The 13444-nt window shown below is 45.0% G+C and overlaps 1 protein-coding gene across 1 annotated transcript in view; it reads left to right on the forward strand.

The window, feature by feature from the left end:
- The first annotated feature begins 4346 nt into the window (after positions 1-4346).
- The window catches only part of LOC116064111 (cadherin-7-like), a 30669-nt gene continuing 21571 nt past the window's right edge, over positions 4347-13444 (forward strand). The window contains exons 1-3 of the mRNA XM_031319174.2: positions 4347-4591; positions 4915-5209; positions 6248-6367. Coding sequence (XP_031175034.2) covers positions 4367-4591; positions 4915-5209; positions 6248-6367 — 640 coding nt within the window. The 5' untranslated portion in view covers positions 4347-4366. The remainder of the gene's footprint in view (positions 4592-4914; positions 5210-6247; positions 6368-13444) is intronic.

Raw genomic sequence — 13444 nt, forward strand, 5'->3', positions numbered from 1 at the left:
GTGTTTTTGTGAGACAGTTTAATGTCTTTTTGTGAGACACTTTGACGTGTTTTTATGGGACAGTTTGACGTGTTTTTGTGGGACAGTTTGACGTGTTTTTGTGGGACAGTTTGACGTGTTTTTATGTGACTGACGTGTTTTTGTGGAACAGTTTGACGTGTTTTTGTGAAACAGTTTGATGTGTTTTTGTGGGACAGTTTGACGTGTTTTTGTGGGACAGTTTGACGTGTTTTTGTGAAACAGTTTGATGTGTTTTTGTGAGACAGTTTGACGTGTTTTTGTGAGACAGTTTGATGTGTTTTTGTGGGACAGTTTGACGTGTTTTTGTGGGACAGTTTGACGTGTTTTTGTGAAACAGTTTGACGTGTTTTTGTGGGACAGTTTGACGTGTTTTTGTGGGACAGTTTGATGTGTTTTTGTGAGACAGTTTGACTTGTTTTTGTGGGACAGTTGACGTGTTTTTTTGAGACAGTTTGATGTGTTTTTGTGAGACAGTTTGATGTGTTTTTGTGAGACGTTTGATGTGTTTTTGTGAGACACTTTGACGTGTTTTTATGGGACAGTTTGACGTGTTTTTGTGGGACAGTTTGACGTGTTTTTATGGGACAGTTTGACGTGTTTTTGTGGGACAGTTTGACGTGTTTTTGTGGGACAGTTTGACGTGTTTTTATGGGACAGTTTGACGTGTTTTTGTGGGACAGTTTGACGTGTTTTTATGGGACAGTTTGATGTGTTTTTGTGAGACAGTTTGATGTGTTTTTGTGAGACAGTTTGACGTGTTTTTGTGAGACAGTTTAATGTGTTTTTGTGAGACACTTTGACGTGTTTTTATGGGACAGTTTGACGTGTTTTTGTGGGACAGTTTGACGTGTTTTTATGGGACAGTTTGACGTGTTTTTGTGGGACAGTTTGACGTGTTTTTATGGGACAGTTTGACGTGTTTTTGTGGGACAGTTTGACGTGTTTTTGTGGGACAGTTTGACGTGTTTTTATGGGACAGTTTGACGTGTTTTTGTGGGACAGTTTGACGTGTTTTTATGGGACAGTTTGATGTCTCCTTGTCTCCTTGTCTCATTGTCTCCTTGTCTCTTTGTCTCCTTGTCTCTTTGTCTCATTGTCTCCTTGTCACTTTGTCTCATTGTCTCTTTGTCTCTTTTTCTCCTGCAGTTTTTATGGGACAGTTTGACGTGTTTTTGTGAGACAGTTTGACGTGTTTTTGTGAGACAGTTTGACGTGTTTTTGTGAGACAGTTTGACGTGTTTTTGTGAGACAGTTTGACGTGTTTTTGTGAGACAGTTCGACGTGTTTTTGTGAGACAGTTTGACGTGTTTTTGTGGGACAGTTTGACGTGTTTTTGTGAGACAGTTTGACGTGTTTTTGTGAGACAGTTTGACGTGTTTTTGTGAGACAGTTTGACGTGTTTTTGTGGGACAGTTTGACGTGTTTTTTTGAGACAGTTTGATGTGTTTTTGTGAGACAGTTTGATGTGTTTTTGTGAGACAGTTTGACTTGTTTTTGTGGGACAGTTGACGTGTTTTTGTGAGACAGTTTGACGTGTTTTTGTGAGACAGTTTGATGTGTTTTTGTGAGACAGTTTGACGTGTTTTGTGAGACAGTTTAATGTCTTTTTGTGAGACACTTTGACGTGTTTTTATGGGACAGTTTGACGTGTTTTTGTGGGACAGTTTGACGTGTTTTTGTGGGACAGTTTGACGTGTTTTTATGTGACTGACGTGTTTTTGTGGGACAGTTTGACGTGTTTTTGTGAAACAGTTTGATGTGTTTTTGTGGGACAGTTTGACGTGTTTTTGTGGGACAGTTTGACGTGTTTTTGTGAAACAGTTTGACGTGTTTTTGTGGGACAGTTTGACGTGTTTTTGTGGGACAGTTTGATGTGTTTTTGTGAGACAGTTTGACTTGTTTTTGTGGGACAGTTGACGTGTTTTTTTGAGACAGTTTGATGTGTTTTTGTGAGACAGTTTGATGTGTTTTTGTGAGACAGTTTGACGTGTTTTTGTGAGACAGTTTAATGTGTTTTTGTGAGACACTTTGACGTGTTTTTATGGGACAGTTTGACGTGTTTTTGTGGGACAGTTTGACGTGTTTTTATGGGACAGTTTGACGTGTTTTTGTGGGACAGTTTGACGTGTTTTTGTGGGACAGTTTGACGTGTTTTTATGGGACAGTTTGACGTGTTTTTGTGGGACAGTTTGACGTGTTTTTATGGGACAGTTTGACGTGTTTTTGTGAGACAGTTTGACGTGTTTTTGTGAGACAGTTTAATGTGTTTTTGTGAGACACTTTGACGTGTTTTTATGGGACAGTTTGACGTGTTTTTGTGGGACAGTTTGACGTGTTTTTATGGGACAGTTTGACGTGTTTTTGTGGGACAGTTTGACGTGTTTTTATGGGACAGTTTGACGTGTTTTTGTGGGACATTTTGACGTGTTTTTGTGGGACAGTTTGACGTGTTTTTATGGGACAGTTTGACGTGTTTTTGTGGGACAGTTTGACGTGTTTTTATGGGACAGTTTGATGTCTCCTTGTCTCCTTGTCTCCTTGTCTCTTTGTCTTTGTCTCATTGTCTCCTTGTCTCTTTGTCTCTTTGTCTCCTTGTCTCTTTGTCTCTTTGTCTCATTGTCTCCTTGTCACTTTGTCTCATTGTCTCTTTGTCTCTTTGTCTCCTGCAGTTTTTATGGGACAGTTTGACGTGTTTTTGTGAGACAGTTTGACGTGTTTTTGTGAGACAGTTTGACGTGTTTTTGTGAGACAGTTTGACGTGTTTTTGTGAGACAGTTTGACGTGTTTTTGTGAGACAGTTCGACGTGTTTTTGTGAGACAGTTTGACGTGTTTTTGTGGGACAGTTTGACGTGTTTTTGTGAGACAGTTTGACGTGTTTTTGTGAGACAGTTTGACGTGTTTTTGTGAGACAGTTTGACGTGTTTTTGTGAGACAGTTTGACGTGTTTTTGTGGGACAGTTTGACGTGTTTTTTTGAGACAGTTTGATGTGTTTTTGTGAGACAGTTTGATGTGTTTTTGTGAGACAGTTTGACTTGTTTTTGTGGGACAGTTGACGTGTTTTTGTGAGACAGTTTGATGTGTTTTTGTGAGACAGTTTGACGTGTTTTTGTGAGACAGTTTAATGTGTTTTTGTGAGACACTTTGACGTGTTTTTATGGGACAGTTTGATGTGTTTTTGTGGGACAGTTTGACGTGTTTTTGTGGGACAGTTTGACGTGTTTTTATGTGACTTTGACGTGTTTTTGTGGGACAGTTTGACGTGTTTTTGTGAAACAGTTTGATGTGTTTTTGTGGGACAGTTTGACGTGTTTTTGTGAAACAGTTTGATGTGTTTTTGTGGGACAGTTTGACGTGTTTTTGTGGGACAGTTTGACGTGTTTTTGTGAAACAGTTTGATGTGTTTTTGTGAGACAGTTTGACGTGTTTTTGTGAGACAGTTTGACGTGTTTTTGTGGGACAGTTTGACGTGTTTTTGTGGGACAGTTTGACGTGTTTTTGTGGGACAGTTTGACGTGTTTTTGTGAAACAGTTTGATGTGTTTTTGTGGGACAGTTTGACGTGTTTTTGTGGGACAGTTTGACGTGTTTTTGTGAAACAGTTTGATGTGTTTTTGTGAGACAGTTTGACGTGTTTTTGTGAGACAGTTTGACGTGTTTTTGTGGGACAGTTTGACGTGTTTTTGTGGGACAGTTTGACGTGTTTTTGTGGGACAGTTTGACGTGTTTTTGTGAGACAGTTTGACGTGTTTTTGTGAGACAGTTTAATGTGTTTTTGTGAGACACTTTGACGTGTTTTTATGGGACAGTTTGACGTGTTTTTGTGGGACAGTTTGACGTGTTTTTATGGGACAGTTTGACGTGTTTTTGTGGGACAGTTTGACGTGTTTTTATGGGACAGTTTGACGTGTTTTTGTGGGACATTTTGACGTGTTTTTGTGGGACAGTTTGACGTGTTTTTATGGGACAGTTTGACTTGTTTTTGTGGGACAGTTTGACGTGTTTTTATGGGACAGTTTGACGTGTTTTTGTGGGACATTTTGACGTGTTTTTGTGGGACAGTTTGACGTGTTTTTGTGGGACAGTTTGACGTGTTTTTGTGGGACAGTTTGACGTGTTTTTGTGAGACAGTTTGACGTGTTTTTGTGGGACAGTTTGACGTGTTTTTGTGAGACAGTTTGACGTGTTTTTGTGGGACAGTTTGACGTGTTTTTGTGAGACAGTTTGACGTGTTTTTGTGAGACAGTTTGACGTGTTTTTGTGAGACAGTTTGACGTGTTTTTGTGGGACAGTATGACGTGCTTTTGTTAGACAGTGTGACAGTGTGATGTGTTTTTCCCATCAGAGATGAGTTGTGGTCTGTGGTTTCTGAGCGTGCTCAGTGCATTTGTGGCCCTGTGGGAGGAGTCTGGCTGCGAGGCGATGACTCTGAACTCCGTCCTCCATCCGGCTTCCGGAGGACGAGGAGCAGTTGGAGGAGGAGTCCATCAGAGGAGGAGGAGGAGCTGGGTGTGGAACCAGTTCTTCGTCCTGGAGGAGTACACTGGAGACGAGCCGCTGTACGTCGGGAAGGTATGGCGCTTTAATCATTAAATCATCACTGAGAGTCCATCTGGTCTGGTTCTGACTTCAGACTTTGAGAACATGTTTTTGTTCTGATTCTGAGTCTACTTGTGTCCTTGTCTCATTGTCTCATCATCTCATTGTCTCTTTGCCTCATTGTCTCCTCTCATTGTCTCTTTGTCTCATTGTCTTCTTGTCTCCTTGTCTCTTTGTCTTTGTCTCCTTGTCTCCTTGTCTCTTTGTCTCTTTGTCTCTTTGTCTCATTGTCTCATTGTCTCCTTGTCACTTTGTCTCATTGTCTCTTTGTCTCTTTGTCTCTTTGTCTCCTGCAGCTCCACTCTGACCTGGATAAAGGAGACGGCCAGGTGCGGTATGTCCTGAGCGGTGAAGGAGCCTTGTCCATCTTCACCATCGATGAGAACACGGGAGACATTCACGCCACCAAGAGGCTGGACCGGGAGCTGCAGGCCTTCTACACGCTGCGAGCGCAGGCTCGAGATAAAAACACCAATCTGCCACTGGAACCTGAGTCCAAGTTCATCATCAAAGTCCAGGACATCAATGACAACCAGCCCAAGTTCCTGGACGGACCGTACACGGCCCAGGTCGCCGAGAGGTCGCCAGTCGGTGAGTCCCATCACCTGCAGGGTGGGGGAGTCCCAACACTTGCAGGGGGGGGGGAGTCCCGACACCTGCAGGGGGGGGGCGTAATCTCCGAGGGGAGGGGGACGGCCTTAGTCTGGCTATCAGCAGACCAAGCTCAATCTTTAGGGTTAGTCTTTAGTTTACCCAGTCTAGGACGGACTGTTCAGGAGGAGGATTTCATTCAAAGATCCTCTCCCAGTTGCCCACATTTTATTTACGATCGATTGAAAACACTGACATGTGTGTGTGTGTGTGTGTGTGTGTGTGTGTGTGTGTGTGTGTGTGTGTGTGTGTGTGTGTGTGTGTGTGTGTGTGTGTGTGTGTGTGTGTGTGTGTGTGTGTTTGTGTGTGTGTGTGTGTGTGTGTGTGTGTGTGCGTGCCTGTGTGTATTTGTATGTGCGTGCATCGTGCCTGTGTGTGTTTGTATGTGTGTGTATGTGTCTGGGCGTGTGTTTGTGTGTGTGTGTGTGTGTGTGTGTGTGTGTGTGTGTGTGTGTGTGTGTGTGTGCGTGCGTGCGTGCCTGTGTGTGTTTGTATGTGTGTGTATCTGTCTGGGCGTGTGTTTGTGTGTGTGTGTGTGTGTGTGTGTGTGTGTGTGTGTGTGCGCGTGCGTGCCTGTGTGTGTTTGTATGTGTGTGTATGTATGTGTGTGTGTGTGTGTGTGTGTGTGTGTGTGTGTGTCTGGGCGTGTGTTTGTGTGTGTGGGTGCGTGTGCTCCCTGTGTGTGTTTGTATGTGCGTGCATGCGTGCCTGTGTGTGTGTAGGGGGGTCTAGGGGCATGCCCCCCTCCCTAAGAGAAATGTTTGAAAATGAGTTTTAATGAGTTTTCGTCCCCATATATACATGTATTGTCTATATGAGTCTATATGTGTTGTAACTGTGGGGGACAGAATCATTTTACGTTCCAAATTTCAAATCCAAATGTTATTATCTCAAAATGAAATACAAATAATCTTGCTGTTACTATGAAATAATGAATTCATTATTTTGGCTCCAACGGTGAAATGTGTCTGTGTTCAGGAACGTCGGTGGTGACAGTGGTGGCGACCGACGCTGATGATCCAACGTACGGAAACTCTGCCAGACTGGTTTACAGCATCCTGCAAGGTCCGCCATACTTCTCCGTGGAGCCAAAGACAGGTACGGGAACATTTAGTGTTTCAACAGCTCTCAGACAGACTGACTGGGTTTCTACGTGTCTTAAGGCCCTGACACACCGAGCTGATAATGTAGTGGCAAAATTATATTTAAGCATGATTCTTTATATTTTTGTCTTATTTCTGTTTTACTTTGTCTCACAATGCTGAAGGTTTTTTTCTTCTCTTATTCTCACATGTTGAAAGTAAGAGCCACCAAGTCTGGGAACGTAATATGTACGCTGAACAGATAGGGACTACAAGGTCACCCTATACTATCTGTTATTTCTCCCTGAATAGTTGAGACTTCTCACATAGTTGAGATAAACGGGATGTCTAACTTTGGGGTAGAAAGTGGGGAAGAAGTGAAGTGGCTCCTGAATGTCTGACTATGTTTGATTGTAAGAAATGTTGAGTCATGTTTAGAAAGAGGGGCATGCCTTTTCTGTCTCACTGAAGATGCATATATACTGTGTGCTTTCTCTCATTCGTTGAATACACTTTCCCACTGTGCTGTTGTACTTGTGAAACCATGTTCCTATATTTGCAAATATAAATAAATACTCAAGACTAAACTTTGGATTCATTCTCAGTAACTTAGTTTCATTTCTTGTGTTTCTAATCTACTCTCCTGCTGTTAACAAGAAAACTTCCACTACAATAATCCTCCGTCTGACAGTCTGGGAGGTCGGTGACTCGAGTCTGTTTGGTGTGTTCTGTGCCGTCATCCGTCCGAGGGGCCGTCGGCCTTCATTTTGGCTGATTTGACATGTATAATCGGCGGGGCGGGCACTGCCGGCAGTCGGACTCAATGAGCCATCTGATTGGTGGAGAGCTAACCAGGAAACGGGGAGCGAGATGAGCGTGACTAGAGTCTCTCAAAATCTGATGAAAATCTTTTAAACTGACCTTTGTTGATCTGAAATGAAGACAGATTCAGCAACTGCACGGCCTATTTCTCTCTTAAAATGTTTTCAGAAACACGTTTCGGTGAACTATTTTAGTCCAATATGAGATCGTATTCTGAACGAGTCGCCATGACAGTCTGGCTTTGAATTTCTGGAGAAACCAGACCCACGTGACGCGTTCGTCCAATCAGCTGCCGGTTTTCACTTTAGGGCAACAATACAGATTAGTGCCGCCTGCTGTTATGGAGACGTATTACGTCTCGTCTCTTCGGTGTGTTCAACTTTTTGGACCAACTCGGGGAGACTGATCAGTCACACTGGCTTTACTGCTGACGGTCGGCCACCTGGTTGGTGTGTCTGGGCCTTAAAACATCTCGTATGCTAGTCTCAGCTGACCTCAGACTAGCCTTTATCCACGATGTTCCACTTCCGGGATTGCTCCGTGGTGCAGAAGAGAGGTCAGAGGTCTCCTTCCTCTGTCTCTGTGTTGGCGTTCTAACCTCCGGTGGATTTGTGCGGACTATGGTTAACTGCTCCTCCATCCAGAAAGCTAGCTAGACTATCTGTCCAATTCATTACATTACATGTCATTTAGCTGACCTTTTTATCAAAAGCAACTTAGAATTGCTATATATGTCAGAAGTCGCACGCCTCTGGAGCAACTAGGGGTTAAGTGCTTTGCTCAGGGACACATTGGTTGAAGTATCACAGTGGGAATCTAACCCAGATCTCTCACACCAAAGGCATGGGTCATATCCACTGGGCCATCACCACTCAGACCTTCTCTTCCAGTCTCTAGCCCTGCTGACTGTGTTTCCTCCCCCTCTCTGTAACCTGAAACAAGTGTCTGGTCACACAGAGAATTAACTCGCCCTCCTCTACAGGCCGACAGATTAAAATATAAACTGCTTCTGCTCTAAATCACCAGCCAGAGGTCGGAGGTCACGTTCACTTCCTGTTGAGTCTGACTGAAAAACATCACAGAGATCAACTCTCCAGAGCTGCACTAATAATCACAAAAACATGTATAGTATACTCATATACTCATACATATATACTCTTATACTCATACATATATACTTATATACAGTCATGTGAAAAAATTAGGACACCCATGCTAAAGTTGACTAAAAAGAGGAATAAAAACATAATCTTTTGGAAATTGATCTTAATGCCTTAATTAAAAAAATGAGGAAAAATCCAACCTTTAAGGACACCAATTTTCTTTGTGAATGAATAATGTATCGTGAATAAATAAATGTTCTTCCTTAAAATACAGGGGGCATAAGTCAGTCCACCCCTATGTTAAATTCCCATAGAGGCAGGCAGACTTTTATTTTGAAAGGCCAGTTATTTCATGGATCCAGGATACTATGCATCCTGATAAAGTTCCCTTGGCCCCCACATCATCACATACCCTTCACCATACCCCACATCATCACATACCCTTCACCATACCCCACATCATCACATACCCTTCACCATACCCCACATCATCACATACCCTTCACCATACCCCACATCATCACATACCCTTCACCATACCCCCACATCATCACATACCCTTCACCATACCCCACATCATCACATACCCTTCACCATACCCCCACATCATCACATACCCTTCACCATACCCCACATCATCACATACCCTTCACCATACCCCCACATCATCACATACCCTTCACCATACCCCCACATTATCACATACCCTTCACCATACCCCCACATCATCACATACCCTTCACCATACCTAGAGATTGGCATGGGGTACTTTCCATAAAATCATCTCTCAATGCAAATCAAACCAGCTATTAGGCTAACTGAAATAAAACCATGTTAATCTCTAGGACAGGCAGACAAAGAATGGTTCAAAAACCCCATGAAAAAACAAGGAAGAGATGGAGTGACCCTGCCCGGAGGAAGCCCCCGTCTGGAACCAGGCCCAGATGGAGGGCTCGTCAGCGAGCGTCTGGTGGCCAGGTTTGCCACGGAGCCCGGCCGGGCACAGCCCAAAAAAGCTACGTGGCATCCATCTCTCCAACCCATGGGCCCACCACCTGTGGGAGGAACCGCTGGGGGCGGGTGGCAGTGAAGGTCAGGGGCCTCGACGGACCAGACCCGGGCAGCAGACGCTGGCTCTGGGGACGTGGAACATCACCTCTCTATGGGGGAAGGAGCCGGAACTGGTGCGGGAGGTGGAGCGCTACCGGTTAGATCTGGTGGGGCTTACCTCTACGCACAGTCTCGGTTTTGGAACCATACTCCTGGATAGGGGTTGGACTCTTTTCTTCTCCGGAGTTGCCCAGGGTGTGAGGCGCCGGGCGGGTGTGGGGATACTCACAAGCCCCCGGCTGAGCGCCGCTACGTTGGAGTTTACCCCGGTGGATGAGAGGGTCGCCTCCCTACGCCTGCGGGTTGTGGGGGGGAAAACTCTGACTGTTGTTTGTGCATATGCACCAAACAAGAGTTCGGAGTATTCGGCCTTCTTGGAGACTTTGAATGGAGTCCTGCATGGGGCTCCAGTGGGGGACTCCATAGTTCTGCTGGGGGACTTCAACGCGCACGTGGGCAATGATGGAGATACATGGAGAGGCGTGATTGGGAGGAACGGCCTCCCTGATCTAAACCAGAGTGGTTGTTTGTTGTTGGACTTCTGTGCTAGTCATGGATTGTCTATAACGAACACCATGTTCGAACATAGGGATGCTCATAAGTGTACTTGGTACCAGAGCACCCTAGGCCGAAGGTCAATGATCGATTTTATAATCGTTTCATCTGATCTGAGGCCGTATGTTTTGGACACTTGGGTGAAGAGAGGGGCGGAGCTGTCAACCGATCACCATCTGGTGGTGAGTTGGGTCAGGGGGTGGGGGAAGACTCTGGACAGACCTGGTAAGCCCAAACGGGTAGTGCGGGTAAATTGGGAACGTCTGGAGGATGCCCCTCTCTGACAGACTTTCAACTCACACCTCCGGCGGAGCTTTTCGTGCATCCCTGTGGAGGCTGGGGGCATTGAACCAGAGTGGACAATGTTCAAAGTTTCCATTGCTGAAGCTGCGGCGAGGAGCTGTGGTCTTAGGGTCTTAGGTGCCTCAAGGGGCGGTAACCCACGAACACCGTGGTGGACACCAGTGGTCAGGGAAGCCGTCCGACTGAAAAAGGAGTCTTTCCGGGATATGTTATCCCAGAGGACTCCGGAGGCAGTTGCAGGGTACCGAAGGCCCAAAGGGCTGCAGCCTCTGCCGTGAAAGAGGCAAAGCAGCGGGTGTGGGAGAAGTTTGGAGAAGACATGGAGAAGGACTTTCTGTCGGCACCAAGGTGCTTCTGGAAAACCGTTCGCCACCTCAGGAGGGGGAAGCGGGGAACCATCCAAGCTGTGTACAGTAAGGATGGGACACTGTTGACCTCGACTGAGGAGGTAATAGGGCGGTGGAAGGAGCACTTTGAGGAACTCCTGAATCCGACTAATACGCCCTCTATGGTAGAGGCAGAGCTGGAGGATGATGGGGGATTGTTGTCAATTTCCCAGGCGGAAGTCACTGATGTAGTCAAACAACTCCACAGTGGCAAAGCCCCTGGGATTGATGAGATCCATCCAGAAATGCTCAAGGCTCTGGGTGTGGAGGGGCTGTCTTGGTTGACACGCCTCTTCAACATTGCATGGAAGTCTGGGACGGTGCCTAAGGAGTGGCAGACCGGGGTGGTGGTCCCCACTTCTCAGCCTCCCCGGTAAAGTCTACTCCAAGGTGCTGGAAAGGAGGGTTCGGCCGATAGTCGAACCTCAGATTGAAGAGGAACAATGTGGATTCTGTCCTGGTCGTGGAACAATGGACCAGATCTTTACTCTCGCAAGGATCCTGGAGGGAGCCTGGGAGTATGCCCAACTGGTCTACGTATGTTTCATGGATTTGGAGAAGGCGTTTGACCGGGTCCCACGGGAAATACTGTGGGAGGTGCTGCGGGAGTATGGGGTGAGGGGGTCTCTTCTCAGGGCCAGCCAATCTCTGTACGACCAAAGCGAGAGGCCATGAGGCCATGGTTCTCAGCAGGAAACCGATGGAGTGCCTTCTCCAGGTAGGGAATGAGTCCTTACCCCAAGTGAAGGAGTTCAAATACCTTGGTGTCTTGTTCGCGAGTGAGGGGACAATGGAGCGGGAGATTGGTCGGAGAATCGGCGCAGCGGGTGCGGTATTACATTCAATTTATAGCACCGTTGTGATGAAAAGAGAGCTGAGCCAGAAGGCAAAGCTCTCAATCTACCGGTCAGTTTTCGTTCCTACCCTCACCTATGGTCATGAAGGCTGGGTCATGACGGAAAGAACGAGATCCAGGGTACAAGCTGCCGAAATGGGTTTCCTCAGGAGAGTGGCTGGCGTCTCCCTTAGAGATAGGGTGAGAAGCTCAGTCATCCGTGGAGCCGCTGCTCCTTCGCGTCGAAAGGAGCTAGTTGAGGTGGTTCTGGCATCTGGTAAGGATGCCCCCTGGGCACCTCCCTAGGGAGGTGTTCCAGGCACATCCAGCTGGGAGGAGGCCTCGGGGAAGACCCAGGACTAGGTGGAGGGACGTCCAGCTGGGAGGAGGCCTCGGGGAAGACCCAGGACTAGGTGGAGGGATTATATTTCCAACCTGGCCTGGGAACGCTTCGGGATCCCCCAGTCGGAGCTGGTTAATGTGGCTCGGGAAAGGGAAGTTTGGGGTCCCCTGCTGGAGCTGCTCCCCCCGCGACCCGACACCGGAAAAGCGGACCAAGATGGATGGATGGATGGATGGATTAAGATCAATTTGCAAAAGATGATTTTTTTTATTCCAATTTTTAGTCAACTTTAGCATGGGTGTCCTAATTTTTTCACATAACTGTACTCATACATATATACTTATAAACCCATACATATATACTTATATACTCATACTGTACATATATACTTATATACTCATACATATATACTTATATACTTAAGTTCTCATCAACAACACGTTATGTCTGGATATTAATTCATTTTATTGTAAATAATCTAAGACTTTCTATATATTTCAACATGATTTCTGCAGAAATGTCCCATCATTCTGTTTTGAATGTGTTTTAACAGTTTGGTTCCAAACAAAGGTGGAAGATGTGCTCGTTGAATGCATGTTGTGTGAAAGCAATGAGAGATTGATAGTTTGGTCCACACAGATGTCTTTTTCTCTGACTGAATTTTGACTGAGTTCTGACAGTTTTCAGTCAGTTTGACCTGATGGATGTAAGCCGTCCGTCTCAGAATAATGTCCCATCATTGAATGAAATCCTGAGTCTTGGTAAAGTCTCTACCTGACCAATCTAGGCCTTCAGACCAAATCAAATGTGTTTGATAAGATCCTAAGTTTGAAGTCTTGGTGGTAAAACCTTCTAGTCTCAGAGACATTAGGACAGATTGTCTTTAGATGTGAGACATTATGACAGATTGTCTTTAGATGTTGAGACATTATGACAGATTGTCTTTAGATGTGAGACATTTGGACAGATTGTCTTTAGATGTTGAGACATTATAACAGATTGTCTTTAGATGTTGAGACATTAGGACAGATTGTCTTTAGATGTTGAGACATTATAACAGATTGTCTTTAGATGTTGAGACATTAGGACAGATTGTCTTTAGATGTGAGACATTATAACAGATTGTCTTTAGATGTTGAGACATTAGGACAGATTGTCTTTAGATGTGAGACATAACAGATTGTCTTTAGATGTTGAGACATTAGGACAGATTGTCTTTAGATGTGAGACATTATAACAGATTGTCTTTAGATGTTGAGACATTAGGACAGATTGTCTTTAGATGTGAGACATTATAACAGATTGTCTTTAGATGTGAGACATTATGACAGATTGTCTTTAGATCTGAGATGTTGTGAAACTTTAATCTTTTCAGAGTCTTCTAGTGAAGGAAAAACAACTACAGTAGTATTCATAGTTTACAATATCTGATGATGCTAAGCTAAATGTTGTCCCTGTCCTGAAGATGCTAAGCTAACTGTTGTCCCTGTCCTAATGATGCTAAGCTAACTGTTGTCCCTGTCCTGAAGATGCTAAGCTAACTGTTATCCCTGTCCTGATGATGCCAAGCTAACTGTTGTCCCTGTCCTGAAGATGCTAAGCTAACTATTATCCCTGTCCTGATGATGCTAAGCTA

The sequence above is a fragment of the Sander lucioperca genome, chromosome 9 (genome assembly GCF_008315115.2).
Source record: "Sander lucioperca isolate FBNREF2018 chromosome 9, SLUC_FBN_1.2, whole genome shotgun sequence".
Taxonomy (NCBI): domain Eukaryota; kingdom Metazoa; phylum Chordata; class Actinopteri; order Perciformes; family Percidae; genus Sander; species Sander lucioperca.